General features: G+C 44.7%; 1 protein-coding gene across 3 annotated transcripts in view; it reads left to right on the forward strand.

Moving 5' to 3' along the window:
- The window catches only part of mbtps2 (membrane-bound transcription factor peptidase, site 2), a 113,898-nt gene that overhangs the window by 48,007 nt on the left and 48,745 nt on the right, over positions 1 to 17,146 (forward strand). For all 3 annotated transcript variants that reach the window (XM_036945614.2, XM_090199215.1, XM_090199216.1), the window contains exon 5: positions 17,090 to 17,146. This exon is cut by the window's right edge and continues 71 nt beyond it. In XM_036945614.2, the coding sequence (XP_036801509.1) occupies positions 17,090 to 17,146 (57 nt within the window). The remainder of the gene's footprint in view (positions 1 to 17,089) is intronic.

Here is a 17,146-nt window from a genome sequence, read left to right on the forward strand (position 1 = left end):
TGAGTCACTAATGATGATGATGCTGTAACTGAAATGAGTCACTAACTCTGACCATGCTTTGACTGAACTGAGTCACTAACTGGACCATGCTATAACTGGACCATGCTGTGACTGAACTGAGTTACTAACTCTGACCATGCTGTGACTGAACTGAGTCACTAACTCTGACCATGCTGTAACTGAACTGAGACACGAACTCTGACCATGCTTTGACTGAACTGAGTCACTAACTGGACCATGCTTTGACTGTGACTGAACTGAGTCACTAACTGGACCATGCTTTGACTGTGACTGAACTGAGTCACTAACTGGACCATGCTTTGACTGTGACTGAACTGAGTCACTAACTGGACCATGCTTTGACTGTGACTGAACTGAGTCACTACCTTGGCCATGCTGTAACTGAACTGAGCCACTAGCTCTGACCATGCTGTAACTGAACTGGGACAGAGACACAAACTGGACCATGCTGTAACTGAACTGAGTCACTAGCTCTGACCATGCTGTAACTGAACTGAGTCACTAACTGGTCCATGCTTTAACTGAACTGAGTCACTAACTTGACCATGCTGTTACTAAAATGAGTCACTAACTCTGACCATGCTATGACTGAACTGAGTCACTAACTGGTCCATGCTTTAACTGAACTGAGTCACTAACTTGACCATGCTGTTACTAAAATGAGTCACTAACTCTGACCATGCTATGACTGAACTGAGTCACTAACTCTGACCATGCTGTGACTGAACTGAGTCACTACCTTGGCCATGCTGTAACTGAACTGAGTCACTACCTTGGCCATGCTGTAACTGAACTGAGTCACTAACTCTGACCATGCTGTGACTGAACTGAGTCACTAACTGGACCATGCTGTAACTGAACTGAGTCACTAACTGGACCATGCTGTAACTGAACTGAGTCACTAATTCTGGCCATGCTGTAACTGAACTGAGTCACTAACTCTGACCATGCTTTGACTGAACTGAGTCACTAACTGGACCATGCTTTGACTGTGACTGAACTGAGTCACTAACTGGACCATGCTTTGACTGTGACTGAACTGAGTCACTAACTGGACCATGCTTTGACTGTGACTGAACTGAGTCACTAACTGGACCATGCTTTGAATGTGACTGAACTGAGTCACTAACTGGACCATGCTTTGACTGTGACTGAACTGAGTCACTAACTGGACCATGCTTTGACTGTGACTGAACCGAGTCACTAACTGGACCATGCTGTGACTGAACTGAGACACTAACTCTGACCATGCTGTAACTGAACTGAATAACTAACTGGACCACAATGTAACTGAACTGAGACACGAACTGGACCATGCTTTGACTGTGACTGAACTGAGTCACTAACTGGGACCATGCTTTGACTGTGACTGAACTGAGTCACTAACTGGACCATGCTTTGACTGTGACTGAGTCACTAACGTTGACCATGCTGTGACTGAACTGGGACAGATTCACTATCTGGACCATGCTTTAACTGAACTGAGTAACTAACTGGACCATGCTGTGACTGAACTGAGTCACTAACTCTGACCATGCTTTGACTGAACTGAGTCACTAACTGGACCATGCTTTGACTGTGACTGAACTGAGTGACTAACTGGACCATGCTGTAACTGAACTGAGACACGAACTCTGACCATGCTTTGACTGAACTGAGTCACTAACAGGACCATGCTTTGACTGTGACTGAACTGAGTCACTAACTGGACCATGCTTTGACTGTGACTGAACTGAGTCACTAACTGGACCATGCTTTGACTGTGACTGAACTGAGTCACTAACTGGACCATGCTTTGACTGTGACTGAACTGAGTGACTAACTGGACCATGCTGTAACTGAACTGAGACAAGAACTCTGACCATGCTGTAACTGAACTGAATCACTAACTGGACCATGCTTTGACTGTGACTGAACTGAGTCACTAACTGGACCATGCTTTGACTGTGACTGAACTGAGTCACTAACTGGACCATGCTTTGACTGTGACTGAACTGAGTCACTAACTGGACCATGCTGTAACTGAACTGAGTCACTAGCTCTGACCATGCTGTAACTGAACTGAGTCACTAACTCTGACCATGCTATAACTGATCTGAGTCACTAACTCTGACCATGCTATGACTGAACTGAGTCACTAACTCTGACCATGCTGTGACTGAACTGAGTCACTACCTTGGCCATGCTGTAACTGAATTGAGTCACTAATGATGATGATGCTGTAACTGAAATGAGTCACTAACTCTGACCATGCTTTGACTGAACTGAGTCACTAACTGGACCATGCTATAACTGGACCATGCTGTGACTGAACTGAGTTACTAACTCTGACCATGCTGTGACTGAACTGAGTCACTAACTCTGACCATGCTGTAACTGAACTGAGACACGAACTCTGACCATGCTTTGACTGAACTGAGTCACTAACTGGACCATGCTTTGACTGTGACTGAACTGAGTCACTAACTGGACCATGCTTTGACTGTGACTGAACTGAGTCACTAACTGGACCATGCTTTGACTGTGACTGAACTGAGTCACTAACTGGACCATGCTTTGACTGTGACTGAACTGAGTCACTACCTTGGCCATGCTGTAACTGAACTGAGCCACTAGCTCTGACCATGCTGTAACTGAACTGGGACAGAGACACAAACTGGACCATGCTGTAACTGAACTGAGTCACTAGCTCTGACCATGCTGTAACTGAACTGAGTCACTAACTCTGACCATGCTATAACTGAACTGAGTCACTAACTGGTCCATGCTTTAACTGAACTGAGTCACTAACTTGACCATGCTGTTACTAAAATGAGTCACTAACTCTGACCATGCTATGACTGAACTGAGTCACTAACTCTGACCATGCTGTGACTGAACTGAGTCACTACCTTGGCCATGCTGTAACTGAACTGAGTCACTACCTTGGCCATGCTGTAACTGAACTGAGTCACTAACTCTGACCATGCTGTGACTGAACTGAGTCACTAACTGGACCATGCTGTAACTGAACTGAGTCACTAACTGGACCATGCTGTAACTGAACTGAGTCACTAATTCTGACCATGCTGTAACTGAACTGAGTCACTAACTGGTCCATGCTTTAACTGAACTGAGTCACTAACTTGACCATGCTGTTACTAAAATGAGTCACTATCTCTAACCATGCTGTGACTGAACTGAGTGACTAACTCTGACCATGCTGTGACTGAACTGAGTCACTAACTCTGACCATGCTGTATCTGAACTGAGTCACTAACTCTGACCATGCTGTAGCTGAACTGAGTCACTAACTCTGACCATGCTGTATCTGAACTGAGTCACTAACTCTGACCATGCTGTAACTGAACTGAGTCACTAACTGGACCATGCTGTAACTGAACTGAGTCACTACCTGGACCATGCTGTAACTGAACTGAGTCACTACCTGGACCATGCTGTGACTGAACTGAGTCACTAACTGGACCATGCTGTGACTGAACTGAGTCACTACCTGGACCATGCTGTAACTGAACTGAGTCACTAAGTCTGACCATGCTGTAACTGAACTGAGTCACTAATTCTGGCCATGCTGTAACTGAACTGAGTCACTAACTGGTCCATGCTGTGACTGAACTGAGTCACTACCTGGACCATGCTGTAACTGAACTGAGTCACTAACTGGACCATGCTTTGACTGAACTGAGTCACTAACTGGACCATGCTGTGACTGAACTGAGTCACTACCTGGACCATGCTGTAACTGAACTGAGTCACTAACTCTGACCATGCTGTAACTGAACTGAGTCACTAACTCTGACCATGCTGTGACTGAACTGAGTCACTAACTGGACCATGCTTTGACTGAACTGAGTCACTAACTGGACCATGCTGTGACTGAACTGAGTCACTAACTGGACCATGCTGTGACTGAACTGAGTCACTACCTGGACCATGCTGTAACTGAACTGAGTCACTAACTCTGACCATGCTGTAACTGAACTGAGTTACTAACTGGACCATGCTGTAACTGAACTGAGTCACTAACTGGACCATGCTGTAACTGAACTGAGTCACTACCTGGACCATGCTGTAACTGAACTGAGTCACTAACTCTGACCATGCTGTAACTGAACTGAGTCACTAACTCTGACCATGCTGTAACTGAACTGAGTGAGTCACTAACTGGACCGTGCTGTAACTGAATTGAGTCACTAATGATGATGATGCTGTAACTGAACTGAGTCACTAACTCTGACCATGCTGTGACTGAACAGAGTCACTTACTCTGACCATGCTGTAACTGAACTGAGTGAGTCACTAACTGGTCCATGCTTTAACTGAACTGAGTCACTAACTGGACCATGCTGTGACTGAACTGAGTCACTACCTGGACCATGCTGTAACTGAACTGAGTCACTAAGTCTGACCATGCTGTAACTGAACTGAGTCACTAATTCTGGCCATGCTGTAACTGAACTGAGTCACTAACTGGTCCATGCTGTGACTGAACTGAGTCACTACCTGGACCATGCTGTAACTGAACTGAGTCACTAACTGGACCATGCTTTGACTGAACTGAGTCACTAACTGGACCATGCTGTGACTGAACTGAGTCACTACCTGGACCATGCTGTAACTGAACTGAGTCACTAACTCTGACCATGCTGTAACTGAACTGAGTCACTAACTCTGACCATGCTGTAACTGAACTGAGTCACTAACTCTGACCATGCTTTGACTGAACTGAGTCACTAACTGGACCATGCTGTGACTGAACTGAGTCACTACCTGGACCATGCTGTAACTGAACTGAGTCACTAAGTCTGACCATGCTGTAACTGAACTGAGTCACTAATTCTGGCCATGCTGTAACTGAACTGAGTCACTAACTGGTCCATGCTGTGACTGAACTGAGTCACTACCTGGACCATGCTGTAACTGAACTGAGTCACTAACTGGACCATGCTTTGACTGAACTGAGTCACTAACTGGACCATGCTGTGACTGAACTGAGTCACTACCTGGACCATGCTGTAACTGAACTGAGTCACTAACTGGACCATGCTGTGACTGAACTGAGTCACTAACTGGACCATGCTGTGACTGAACTGAGTCACTACCTGGACCATGCTGTAACTGAACTGAGTCACTACCTGGACCATGCTGTAACTGAACTGAGTCACTAACTCTGACCATGCTGTAACTGAACTGAGTCACTAACTGGACCATGCTGTAACTGAACTGAGTCACTAACTGGACCATGCTGTAACTGAACTGAGTCACTACCTGGACCATGCTGTAACTGAACTGAGTCACTAACTCTGACCATGCTGTAACTGAACTGAGTCACTAACTCTGACCATGCTGTAACTGAACTGAGTGAGTCACTAACTGGACCATGCTTTAACTGAATTGAGTCACTAATGATGATGATGCTGTAACTGAACTGAGTCACTAACTCTGACCATGCTGTGACTGAACAGAGTCACTTACTCTGACCATGCTGTAACTGAACTGAGTGAGTCACTAACTGGTCCATGCTTTAACTGAACTGAGTCACTTTAGATGACGATGCTCTGACTGAACTGAGTCACTAACTCTGACCATGCTGTAACTGAACTGAGTGAGTCACTAACTGGACCATGCTGTGACTGAACTTAATCACTAACTGGACCATGCTGTGACTGAACTTAGTCACTAACTGGACCATGCTGTGACTGAACTGAGTCACGAACTCTGACCATGCTGTAACTGAACTCAGTCACTAACTGGTCCATGCTTTAACTGAACTTAGTCACTAACTGGACCATGCTGTGACTGAACTTAGTCACTAACTGGACCATGCTGTGACTGAACTGAGTCACTAACTCTGACCATGGTGTAGCTGAACTGAGTCACTAACTGACCCTGCGGTGACTGAACTGAGTCACTTACTCTGACCATGCTGTGATTGAACTGAGTCACGAACTCTGACCATGCTGTAACTGAACTGAATAACTAACTGGAACACAATGTAACTGAACTGAGACACGAACTGGACCATGCTTTGACTGTGACTGAACTGAGTCACTAACTGGACCATGCTTTGACTGTGACTGAACTGAGTCACTAACTGGACCATGCTTTGACTGTGACTGAACTGAGTCACTAACTGGACCATGCTGTAACTGAACTGGGACAGAGACACAAACTGGACCATGCTGTAACTGAACTGAGTCACTAGCTCTGACCATGCTGTAACTGAACTGAGTCACTAACTCTGACCATGCTATAACTGATCTGAGTCACTAACTCTGACCATGCTATGACTGAACTGAGTCACTAACTCTGACCATGCTATGACTGAACTGAGTCACTAGCTCTGACCATGCTGTAACTGATCTGAGTCACTAACTGGACCTTGCTATAACTGGACCATGCTGTGACTGAACTGAGTTACTAACTCTGACCATGCTGTGACTGAACTGAGTCACTAAGTCTGACCATGCTGTGATTGAACTGAGTCACTAACTCTGACCATGCTTTGACTGAACTGAGTCACTAACTGGACCATGCTTTGACTGTGACTGAACTGAGTCACTAACTCTGACCATGCTGTAACTGAACTGAGTCACTAACTGGACCATGCTTTGACTGTGACTGAACTGAGTCACTAACTGGACCATGCTTTGACTGTGACTGAACTGAGTCACTAACTGGACCATGCTTTGACTGTGACTGAACTGAGTCACTAACTGGACCATGCTTTGACTGTGACTGAACTGAGTCACTAACTGGACCATGCTTTGACTGTGACTGAACTGAGTCACTAACTCTGACCATGCTGTGACTGAACTGAGTCACTACCTTGGCCATGCTGTAACTGAACTGAGCCACTAGCTCTGACCATGCTGTAACTGAACTGAGTCACTAACTCTGACCATGCTATAACTGATCTGAGTCACTAATGATGATGATGCTGTAACTGAAATGAGTCACTAACTCTGACCATGCTGTAACTGAACTGAGTCACTAACTGGACCATGCTGTAACTGAACTGAGTCACTAACTCTGACCATCTCATAACTGATCTGAGTTACTAACTCTGACCATGCTGTAACTGAATTGAGTCACTAATGATGATGATGCTGTAACTGAAATGAGTCACTAACTCTGACCATGCTTTGACTGAACTGAGTTACTAACTCTGACCATGCTGTGACTGAACTGAGTCACTAACTCTGACCATGCTGTGATTGAACTGAGTCACCAACTCTGACCATGCTTTGACTGAACTGAGTCACTAACTGGATCATGGTGTGACTGAACTGAGTTACTAACTCTGACCATGCTGTGACTGAACTGAGTTACTAACTCTGACCATGCTGTGATTGAACTGAGTCACTAACTGGACCATGCTTTGACTGTGACTGAACTGAGTGACTAACTGGACCATGCTGTAACTGAACTGAGACACGAACTCTGACCATGCTGTAACTGAACTGAATCACTAACTGGACCATGCTGTAACTGAACTGAGTCACTAACTCTAACCAAGCTGTGACTGAACTGAGTCACTAACTGGACAATGCTGTAACTGAATTGAGTCCCTAACTCTGACCATGCTATGACTGAACTGAGTCACTATCTCTGACCATGCTATGACTGAACTGAGTCACTAACTCTGACCATGCTATGACTGAACTGAGTCACTAACTGGACCATGCTGTAACTGAATTGAGTCACTAATGATAATGATGCTTTAACTGAAATGAGTCACTAACTCTGACCATGCTATAACTGATCTGAGTCACTAACTCTGACCATGCTTTGACTGAACTGAGTCACTAACTCTGACCATGCTGTTACTGAACTGAGTCACTAACTGGACCATGCTGTCACTGAACTGAGTCACTAACTCTGACCATGATGTCACTGAACTGAGTCACTAACTGGTCCATGCTTTAACTGAACTGAGTCACTTATGATGACAATGCTGTAACTGAACCATGCTGTAACTGAACTGAGTCACTAACTGGACCATGCTGTATCTGAACTGAGTCACTTATGATGACAATGCTGTAACTGAACTGGGACAGAGACATGAACTGGACCATGCTGTAACTGAACTGAGTCATTAACTGGACCATGCTGTAACTGAACTGAGTCACTAACTCTGACCATGCTGTATCTGAACTGAGTCACTAACTCTGACCATGCTATAGCTGAACTGAGTCACTAACTGACCATGCTTTAACTGAACTGAGTCACTTACGATGACGATGCTGTGACTGAACTGAGTCACTAACTCTGACCATGCTGTGACTGAACCCAGTCACTAAATCTAACCAAGCTGTAACTGAACTGAGTCACTAACTCTGACCATGCTGTGACTGAACTGAGTCACTAACTGGACCATGCTGTAACTGAACTAAGTCACTAGCTGGACCATGCTGTATCTGAACTGAGTCACTAACTGGACCATGCTGTAACTGAACTGAGTCACTACCTGGACCATGCTGTGACTGAACTGAGTCACTAACTCTGACAATGCTGTGACTGAACTGAGTCACTTACGATGACGATGCTGTGACTGAACTGAGTCACTAACTGGACCATGTTGTAACTGAACTGAGTCACTAACTCTGACCATGCTGTGACTGAACTGAGTCACTAACTCTGACCATGCTGTGACTGAACTGAGTCACTAACTGGACCATGCTGTAACTGAACTGAGTCACTACCTGGACCATGCTGTGACTGAACTGAGTCACTAACTCTGACAATGCTGTGACTGAACTGAGTCACTTACGATGACGATGCTGTGACTGAACTGAGTCACTAACTGGACCATGTTGTAACTGAACTGAGTCACTAACTCTGACCATGCTGTAACTGAACTGAGTCACTAACTGGACCATGCTTTGACTGAACTGAGTCACTAACTGGACCATGCTGTGACTGAACTGAGTCACTACCTGGACCATGCTGTAACTGAACTGAGTCACTAACTCTGACCATGCTGTAACTGAACTGAGTCACTAACTCTGACCATGCTGTGACTGAACTGAGTCACTAACTGGACCATGCTTTGACTGAACTGAGTCACTAACTGGACCATGCTGTGACTGAACTGAGTCACTACCTGGACCATGCTGTAACTGAACTGAGTCACTAAGTCTGACCATGCTGTAACTGAACTGAGTCACTAATTCTGGCCATGCTGTAACTGAACTGAGTCACTAACTGGTCCATGCTGTGACTGAACTGAGTCACTACCTGGACCATGCTGTAACTGAACTGAGTCACTAACTGGACCATGCTTTGACTGAACTGAGTCACTAACTGGACCATGCTGTGACTGAACTGAGTCACTACCTGGACCATGCTGTAACTGAACTGAGTCACTAACTGGACCATGCTGTGACTGAACTGAGTCACTAACTGGACCATGCTGTGACTGAACTGAGTCACTACCTGGACCATGCTGTAACTGAACTGAGTCACTACCTGGACCATGCTGTAACTGAACTGAGTCACTACCTGGACCATGCTGTAACTGAACTGAGTCACTAACTCTGACCATGCTGTAACTGAACTGAGTCACTAACTGGACCATGCTGTAACTGAACTGAGTCACTAACTGGACCATGCTGTAACTGAACTGAGTCACTACCTGGACCATGCTGTAACTGAACTGAGTCACTAACTCTGACCATGCTGTAACTGAACTGAGTCACTAACTCTGACCATGCTGTAACTGAACTGAGTGAGTCACTAACTGGACCATGCTGTAACTGAATTGAGTCACTAATGATGATGATGCTGTAACTGAACTGAGTCACTAACTCTGACCATGCTGTGACTGAACAGAGTCACTTACTCTGACCATGCTGTAACTGAACTGAGTGAGTCACTAACTGGTCCATGCTTTAACTGAACTGAGTCACTTTAGATGACGATGCTCTGACTGAACTGAGTCACTAACTCTGACCATGCTGTGACTGAACTGAGTGAGTCACTAACTGGACCATGCTGTGACTGAACTTAATCACTAACTGGACCATGCTGTGACTGAACTTAGTCACTAACTGGACCATGCTGTGACTGAACTGAGTCACTAACTCTGACCATGGTGTAGCTGAACTGAGTCACTAACTGACCCTGCGGTGACTGAACTGAGTCACTTACTCTGACCATGCTGTGATTGAACTGAGTCACGAACTCTGACCATGCTGTAACTGAACTGAATAACTAACTGGAACACAATGTAACTGAACTGAGACACGAACTGGACCATGCTTTGACTGTGACTGAACTGAGTCACTAACTGGACCATGCTTTGACTGTGACTGAACTGAGTCACTAACTGGACCATGCTTTGACTGTGACTGAACTGAGTCACTAACTGGACCATGCTGTAACTGAACTGGGACAGAGACACAAACTGGACCATGCTGTAACTGAACTGAGTCACTAGCTCTGACCATGCTGTAACTGAACTGAGTCACTAACTCTGACCATGCTATAACTGATCTGAGTCACTAACTCTGACCATGCTATGACTGAACTGAGTCACTAACTCTGACCATGCTATGACTGAACTGAGTCACTAGCTCTGACCATGCTGTAACTGATCTGAGTCACTAACTGGACCTTGCTATAACTGGACCATGCTGTGACTGAACTGAGTTACTAACTCTGACCATGCTGTGACTGAACTGAGTCACTAAGTCTGACCATGCTGTGATTGAACTGAGTCACTAACTCTGACCATGCTTTGACTGAACTGAGTCACTAACTGGACCATGCCTTGACTGTGACTGAACTGAGTCACTAACTCTGACCATGCTGTAACTGAACTGAGTCACTAACTGGACCATGCTTTGACTGTGACTGAACTGAGTCACTAACTGGACCATGCTTTGACTGTGACTGAACTGAGTCACTAACTGGACCATGCTTTGACTGTGACTGAACTGAGTCACTAACTGGACCATGCTTTGACTGTGACTGAACTGAGTCACTAACTGGACCATGCTTTGACTGTGACTGAACTGAGTCACTAACTCTGACCATGCTGTGACTGAACTGAGTCACTACCTTGGCCATGCTGTAACTGAACTGAGCCACTAGCTCTGACCATGCTGTAACTGAACTGAGTCACTAACTCTGACCATGCTATAACTGATCTGAGTCACTAATGATGATGATGCTGTAACTGAAATGAGTCACTAACTCTGACCATGCTGTAACTGAACTGAGTCACTAACTGGACCATGCTGTAACTGAACTGAGTCACTAACTCTGACCATCTCATAACTGATCTGAGTTACTAACTCTGACCATGCTGTAACTGAATTGAGTCACTAATGATGATGATGCTGTAACTGAAATGAGTCACTGACCATGCTTTGACTGAACTGAGTTACTAACTCTGACCATGCTGTGACTGAACTGAGTCACTAACTCTGACCATGCTGTGATTGAACTGAGTCACCAACTCTGACCATGCTTTGACTGAACTGAGTCACTAACTGGATCATGGTGTGACTGAACTGAGTTACTAACTCTGACCATGCTGTGACTGAACTGAGTTACTAACTCTGACCATGCTGTGATTGAACTGAGTCACTAACTGGACCATGCTTTGACTGTGACTCAACTGAGTCACTAACTCTGACCATGCTGTGATTGAACTGAGTCACCAACTCTGACCATGCTTTGACTGAACTGAGTCACTAACTGGACCATGCTTTGACTGTGACTGAACTGAGTGACTAACTGGACCATGCTGTAACTGAACTGAGACACGAACTCTGACCATGCTGTAACTGAACTGAATCACTAACTGGACCATGCTGTAACTGAACTGAGTCACTAACTCTAACCAAGCTGTGACTGAACTGAGTCACTAACTGGACAATGCTGTAACTGAATTGAGTCCCTAACTCTGACCATGCTATGACTGAACTGAGTCACTATCTCTGACCATGCTATGACTGAACTGAGTCACTAACTCTGACCATGCTATGACTGAACTGAGTCACTAACTGGACCATGCTGTAACTGAATTGAGTCACTAATGATAATGATGCTTTAACTGAAATGAGTCACTAACTCTGACCATGCTATAACTGATCTGAGTCACTAACTCTGACCATGCTTTGACTGAACTGAGTCACTAACTCTGACCATGCTGTTACTGAACTGAGTCACTAACTGGACCATGCTGTCACTGAACTGAGTCACTAACTCTGACCATGATGTCACTGAACTGAGTCACTAACTGGTCCATGCTTTAACTGAACTGAGTCACTTATGATGACAATGCTGTAACTGAACCATGCTGTAACTGAACTGAGTCACTAACTGGACCATGCTGTATCTGAACTGAGTCACTTATGATGACAATGCTGTAACTGAACTGGGACAGAGACATGAACTGGACCATGCTGTAACTGAACTGAGTCATTAACTGGACCATGCTGTAACTGAACTGAGTCACTAACTCTGACCATGCTGTATCTGAACTGAGTCACTAACTCTGACCATGCTATAGCTGAACTGAGTCACTAACTGACCATGCTTTAACTGAACTGAGTCACTTACGATGACGATGCTGTGACTGAACTGAGTCACTAACTCTGACCATGCTGTGACTGAACCCAGTCACTAAATCTAACCAAGCTGTAACTGAACTGAGTCACTAACTCTGACCATGCTGTGACTGAACTGAGTCACTAACTGGACCATGCTGTAACTGAACTAAGTCACTAGCTGGACCATGCTGTATCTGAACTGAGTCACTAACTGGACCATGCTGTAACTGAACTGAGTCACTACCTGGACCATGCTGTGACTGAACTGAGTCACTAACTCTGACAATGCTGTGACTGAACTGAGTCACTTACGATGACGATGCTGTGACTGAACTGAGTCACTAACTGGACCATGTTGTAACTGAACTGAGTCACTAACTCTGACCATGCTGTGACTGAACTGAGTCACTAACTCTGACCATGCTGTGACTGAACTGAGTCACTAACTGGACCATGCTGTAACTGAACTGAGTCACTACCTGGACCATGCTGTGACTGAACTGAGTCACTAACTCTGACAATTCTGTGACTGAACTGAGTCACTTACGATGACGATGCTGTGACTGAACTGAGTCACTAACTGGACCATGTTGTAACTGAACTGAGTCACTAACTCTGACCATGCTGTGACTGAACTGAGTCACTAACTCTGACCATGCTGTGACTGAACTGAGTCACTAACTGGACCATGCTGTAACTGAACTGAGTCACTAACTGGACCATGCTGTAACTGAACTGAGTCACTAACTGGTCCATGCTTTAACTGAACTGAGTCACTAACTGGACCATGCTTTGACTGAACTGAGTCACTAACTGGACCATGCTGTGACTGAACTGAGTCACTAACTCTGACCATGCTGTATCTGAACTGAGTCACTACCTGGACCATGCTGTAACTGAACTGAGTCACTAACTCTGACCATGCTGTAACTGAACTGAGTCACTAACTCTGACCATGCTGTAAATGAACTGAGTCACTAACTCTGACCATGCTGTAACTGAACTGAGTCACTAACTGGACCATGCTGTAACTGAACTGAGTCACTAACTGGACCATGCTGTAACTGAACTGAGTCACTACCTGGACCATGCTTTGACTGAACTGAGTCACTAACTCTGACCATGCTGTAACTGAACTGAGTCACTAACTGGACCATGCTGTAACTGAACTGAGTCACTACCTGGACCATGCTGTGACTGAACTGAGTCACTAACTCTGACCATGCTGTAACTGAACTGAGTCACTAACTGGACCATGCTGTAACTGAACTGAGTCACTAACTGGACCATGCTGTAACTGAACTGAGTCACTAACTGGACCATGCTGTAACTGAACTGAGTCACTACCTGGACCATGCTTTGACTGAACTGAGTCACTAACTCTGACCATGCTGTAACTGAACTGAGTCACTAACTGGACCATGCTGTAACTGAACTGAGTCACTACCTGGACCATGCTGTAACTGAACTGAGTCACTAACTCTGACCATGCTGTAACTGAACTGAGTCACTAACTCTGACCATGCTGTAACTGAACTGAGTGAGTCACTAACTGGACCATGCTGTAACTGAATTGAGTCACTAATGATGATGATTCTGTAACTGAACTGAGTCACTAACTCTGACCATGCTGTGACTGAACAGAGTCACTTACTCTGACCATGCTGTAACTGAACAGAGTCACTTACTCTGACCATGCTGTAACTGAACTGAGTCACTAACTGGACCATGCTGTAACTGAATTGAGTAACTAATGATGATGATGCTGTAACTGAACTGAGTCACTAACTCTAACCAAGCTGTGACTGAACTGAGTCACTAACTGGACAATGCTGTAACTGAATTGAGTCCCTAACTCTGACCATGCTATGACTGAACTGAGTCACTATCTCTGACCATGCTATGACTGAACTGAGTCACTAACTCTGACCATGCTATAACTGATCTGAGTCACTAACTCTGACCATGCTTTGACTGAACTGAGTCACTAACTCTGACCATGCTGTTACTGAACTGAGTCACTAACTGGACCATGCTGTCACTGAACTGAGTCACTAACTCTGACCATGCTGTCACTGAACTGAGTCACTAACTCTGACCATGCTGTCACTGAACTGAGTCACTAACTGGTCCATGCTTTAACTGAACTGAGTCACTTATGATGACAATGCTGTAACTGAACCATGCTGTAACTGAACTGAGTCACTAACTGGACCATGCTGTATCTGAACTGAGTCACTAACTCTGACCATGCTGTATCTGAACTGAGTCACTAACTCTGACCATGCTATAGCTGAACTGAGTCACTAACTGACCATGCTTTAACTGAACTGAGTCACTTACGATGACAATGCTGTAACTGAACTGGGACAGAGACATGAACTGGACCATGCTGTAACTGAACTGAGTCATTAACTGGACCATGCTGTAACTGAACTGAGTCACTAACTCTGACCATGCTGTATCTGAACTGAGTCACTAACTCTGACCATGCTATAGCTGAACTGAGTCACTAACTGACCATGCTTTAACTGAACTGAGTCACTTACGATGACGATGCTGTGACTGAACTGAGTCACTAACTCTGACCATGCTGTGACTGAACCCAGTCACTAAATCTAACCAAGCTGTAACTGAACTGAGTCACTAACTCTGACCATGCTGTGACTGAACTGAGTCACTAACTGGACCATGCTGTAACTGAACTGAGTCACTAACTGGACCATGCTGTAACTGAACTGAGTCACTAACTGGTCCATGCTTTAACTGAACTGAGTCACTAACTGGACCATGCTTTGACTGAACTGAGTCACTAACTGGACCATGCTGTGACTGAACTGAGTCACTAACTCTGACCATGCTGTATCTGAACTGAGTCACTACCTGGACCATGCTGTAACTGAACTGAGTCACTAACTCTGACCATGCTGTAACTGAACTGAGTCACTAACTCTGACCATGCTGTAACTGAACTGAGTCACTAACTGGACCATGCTGTAACTGAATTGAGTCACTAATGATGATGATTCTGTAACTGAACTGAGTCACTAACTCTGACCATGCTGTAACTGAACTGAGTCACTAACTCTGACCATGCTGTAACTGAACTGAGTGAGTCACTAACTGGACCATGCTGTAACTGAATTGAGTCACTAATGATGATGATTCTGTAACTGAACTGAGTCACTAACTCTGACCATGCTGTGACTGAACAGAGTCACTTACTCTGACCATGCTGTAACTGAACAGAGTCACTTACTCTGACCATGCTGTAACTGAATTGAGTAACTAATGATGATGATGCTGTAACTGAACTGAGTCACTAACTCTGACCATGCTGTTACTGAACTGAGTCACTAACTGGACCATGCTGTGACTGAACTGAGTCACTAACTGGACCATGCTGTGACTGAACTGAGTCACTAACTGGACCATGCTTTAACTGAACTGATTCACTAACTCTGACCATGCTGTATCTGAACTGAGTCACTAACTCTGACCATGCTGTAACTGAACTGAGTGAGTCACTAACTGGACCATGCTGTAACTGAATTGAGTCACTAATGATGATGCTGTGACTGAACTGAGTCACTAACTCTAACCATGCTGTGACTGAACTGAGTCACTAACTGGATCATGCTGTAACTGAACTGAGTCACTAACTCTGACCATGCTGTGACTGAACAGAGTCACTTACTCTGACCATACTGTAACTGGACTGAGTCACTAACTTTTAAATGATTGGAATGAATTATCCAAAGAGAGTATAAAGATTTTGCTGTAAAGACCATGCTGTAACTGAATTGAGTAACTAATGATGATGATGCTGTAACTGAACTGAGTCACTAACTCTGACCATGCTGTGACTGAACTGAGTCACTAACTGGACCATGCTGTGACTGAACTGAGTCACTAACTGGACCATGCTTTAACTGAACTGAGTCACTAACTGGACCATGCTGTGACTGAACTTAGTCACTAACTCTGACCATGCTGTGACTGAACTGAGTCACTAACTGGACCATGCTGTTACTGAACTGAGTGAGTCACTAACTGGACCATGCTGTGACTGAACTGAGTCACTAACTGGACCATGCTTTAACTGAACTGAGTCACTAACTCTGACCATGCTGTGACTGAATTGAGTCACTAACTCTGACCATGCTGTTACTGAACTGAGTGAGTCACTAACTGGACCATGCTGTGACTGAACTGAGTCACTAACTGGACCATGCTTTTCTGACTTCACATAGCAAATAAAATAATTCAAATGTTTAAGGATAAAAAAAAATTCGATTTAACTTTCACCTACTCGGAAGCTACGGGAGTACGGGAGCTCTGGGAAAAAATATATTTCATTTCTTCAAAAAACACCTCATTTTAGAAATGTAAACTTTCTCAGTATTGTGATGCAGGTTTTTAGATGTTGTACACATGAAAAAATGGAACCTTTAAAATAGAAAGTGTGTGTGTGTGTGTGTGTGTGTGTGTGTGTGTGTGTGTAGGGAGCAGGTACGTGTGAATGGTTTCGGTGTGTTTGTGTTCGTGGTGTATCCCGGAGC

This window comes from Oncorhynchus mykiss, chromosome 15, assembly GCF_057628025.1.
Source record: "Oncorhynchus mykiss isolate SJ-2025 chromosome 15, ASM5762802v1, whole genome shotgun sequence".
Taxonomy (NCBI): Eukaryota; Metazoa; Chordata; class Actinopteri; order Salmoniformes; family Salmonidae; genus Oncorhynchus; species Oncorhynchus mykiss.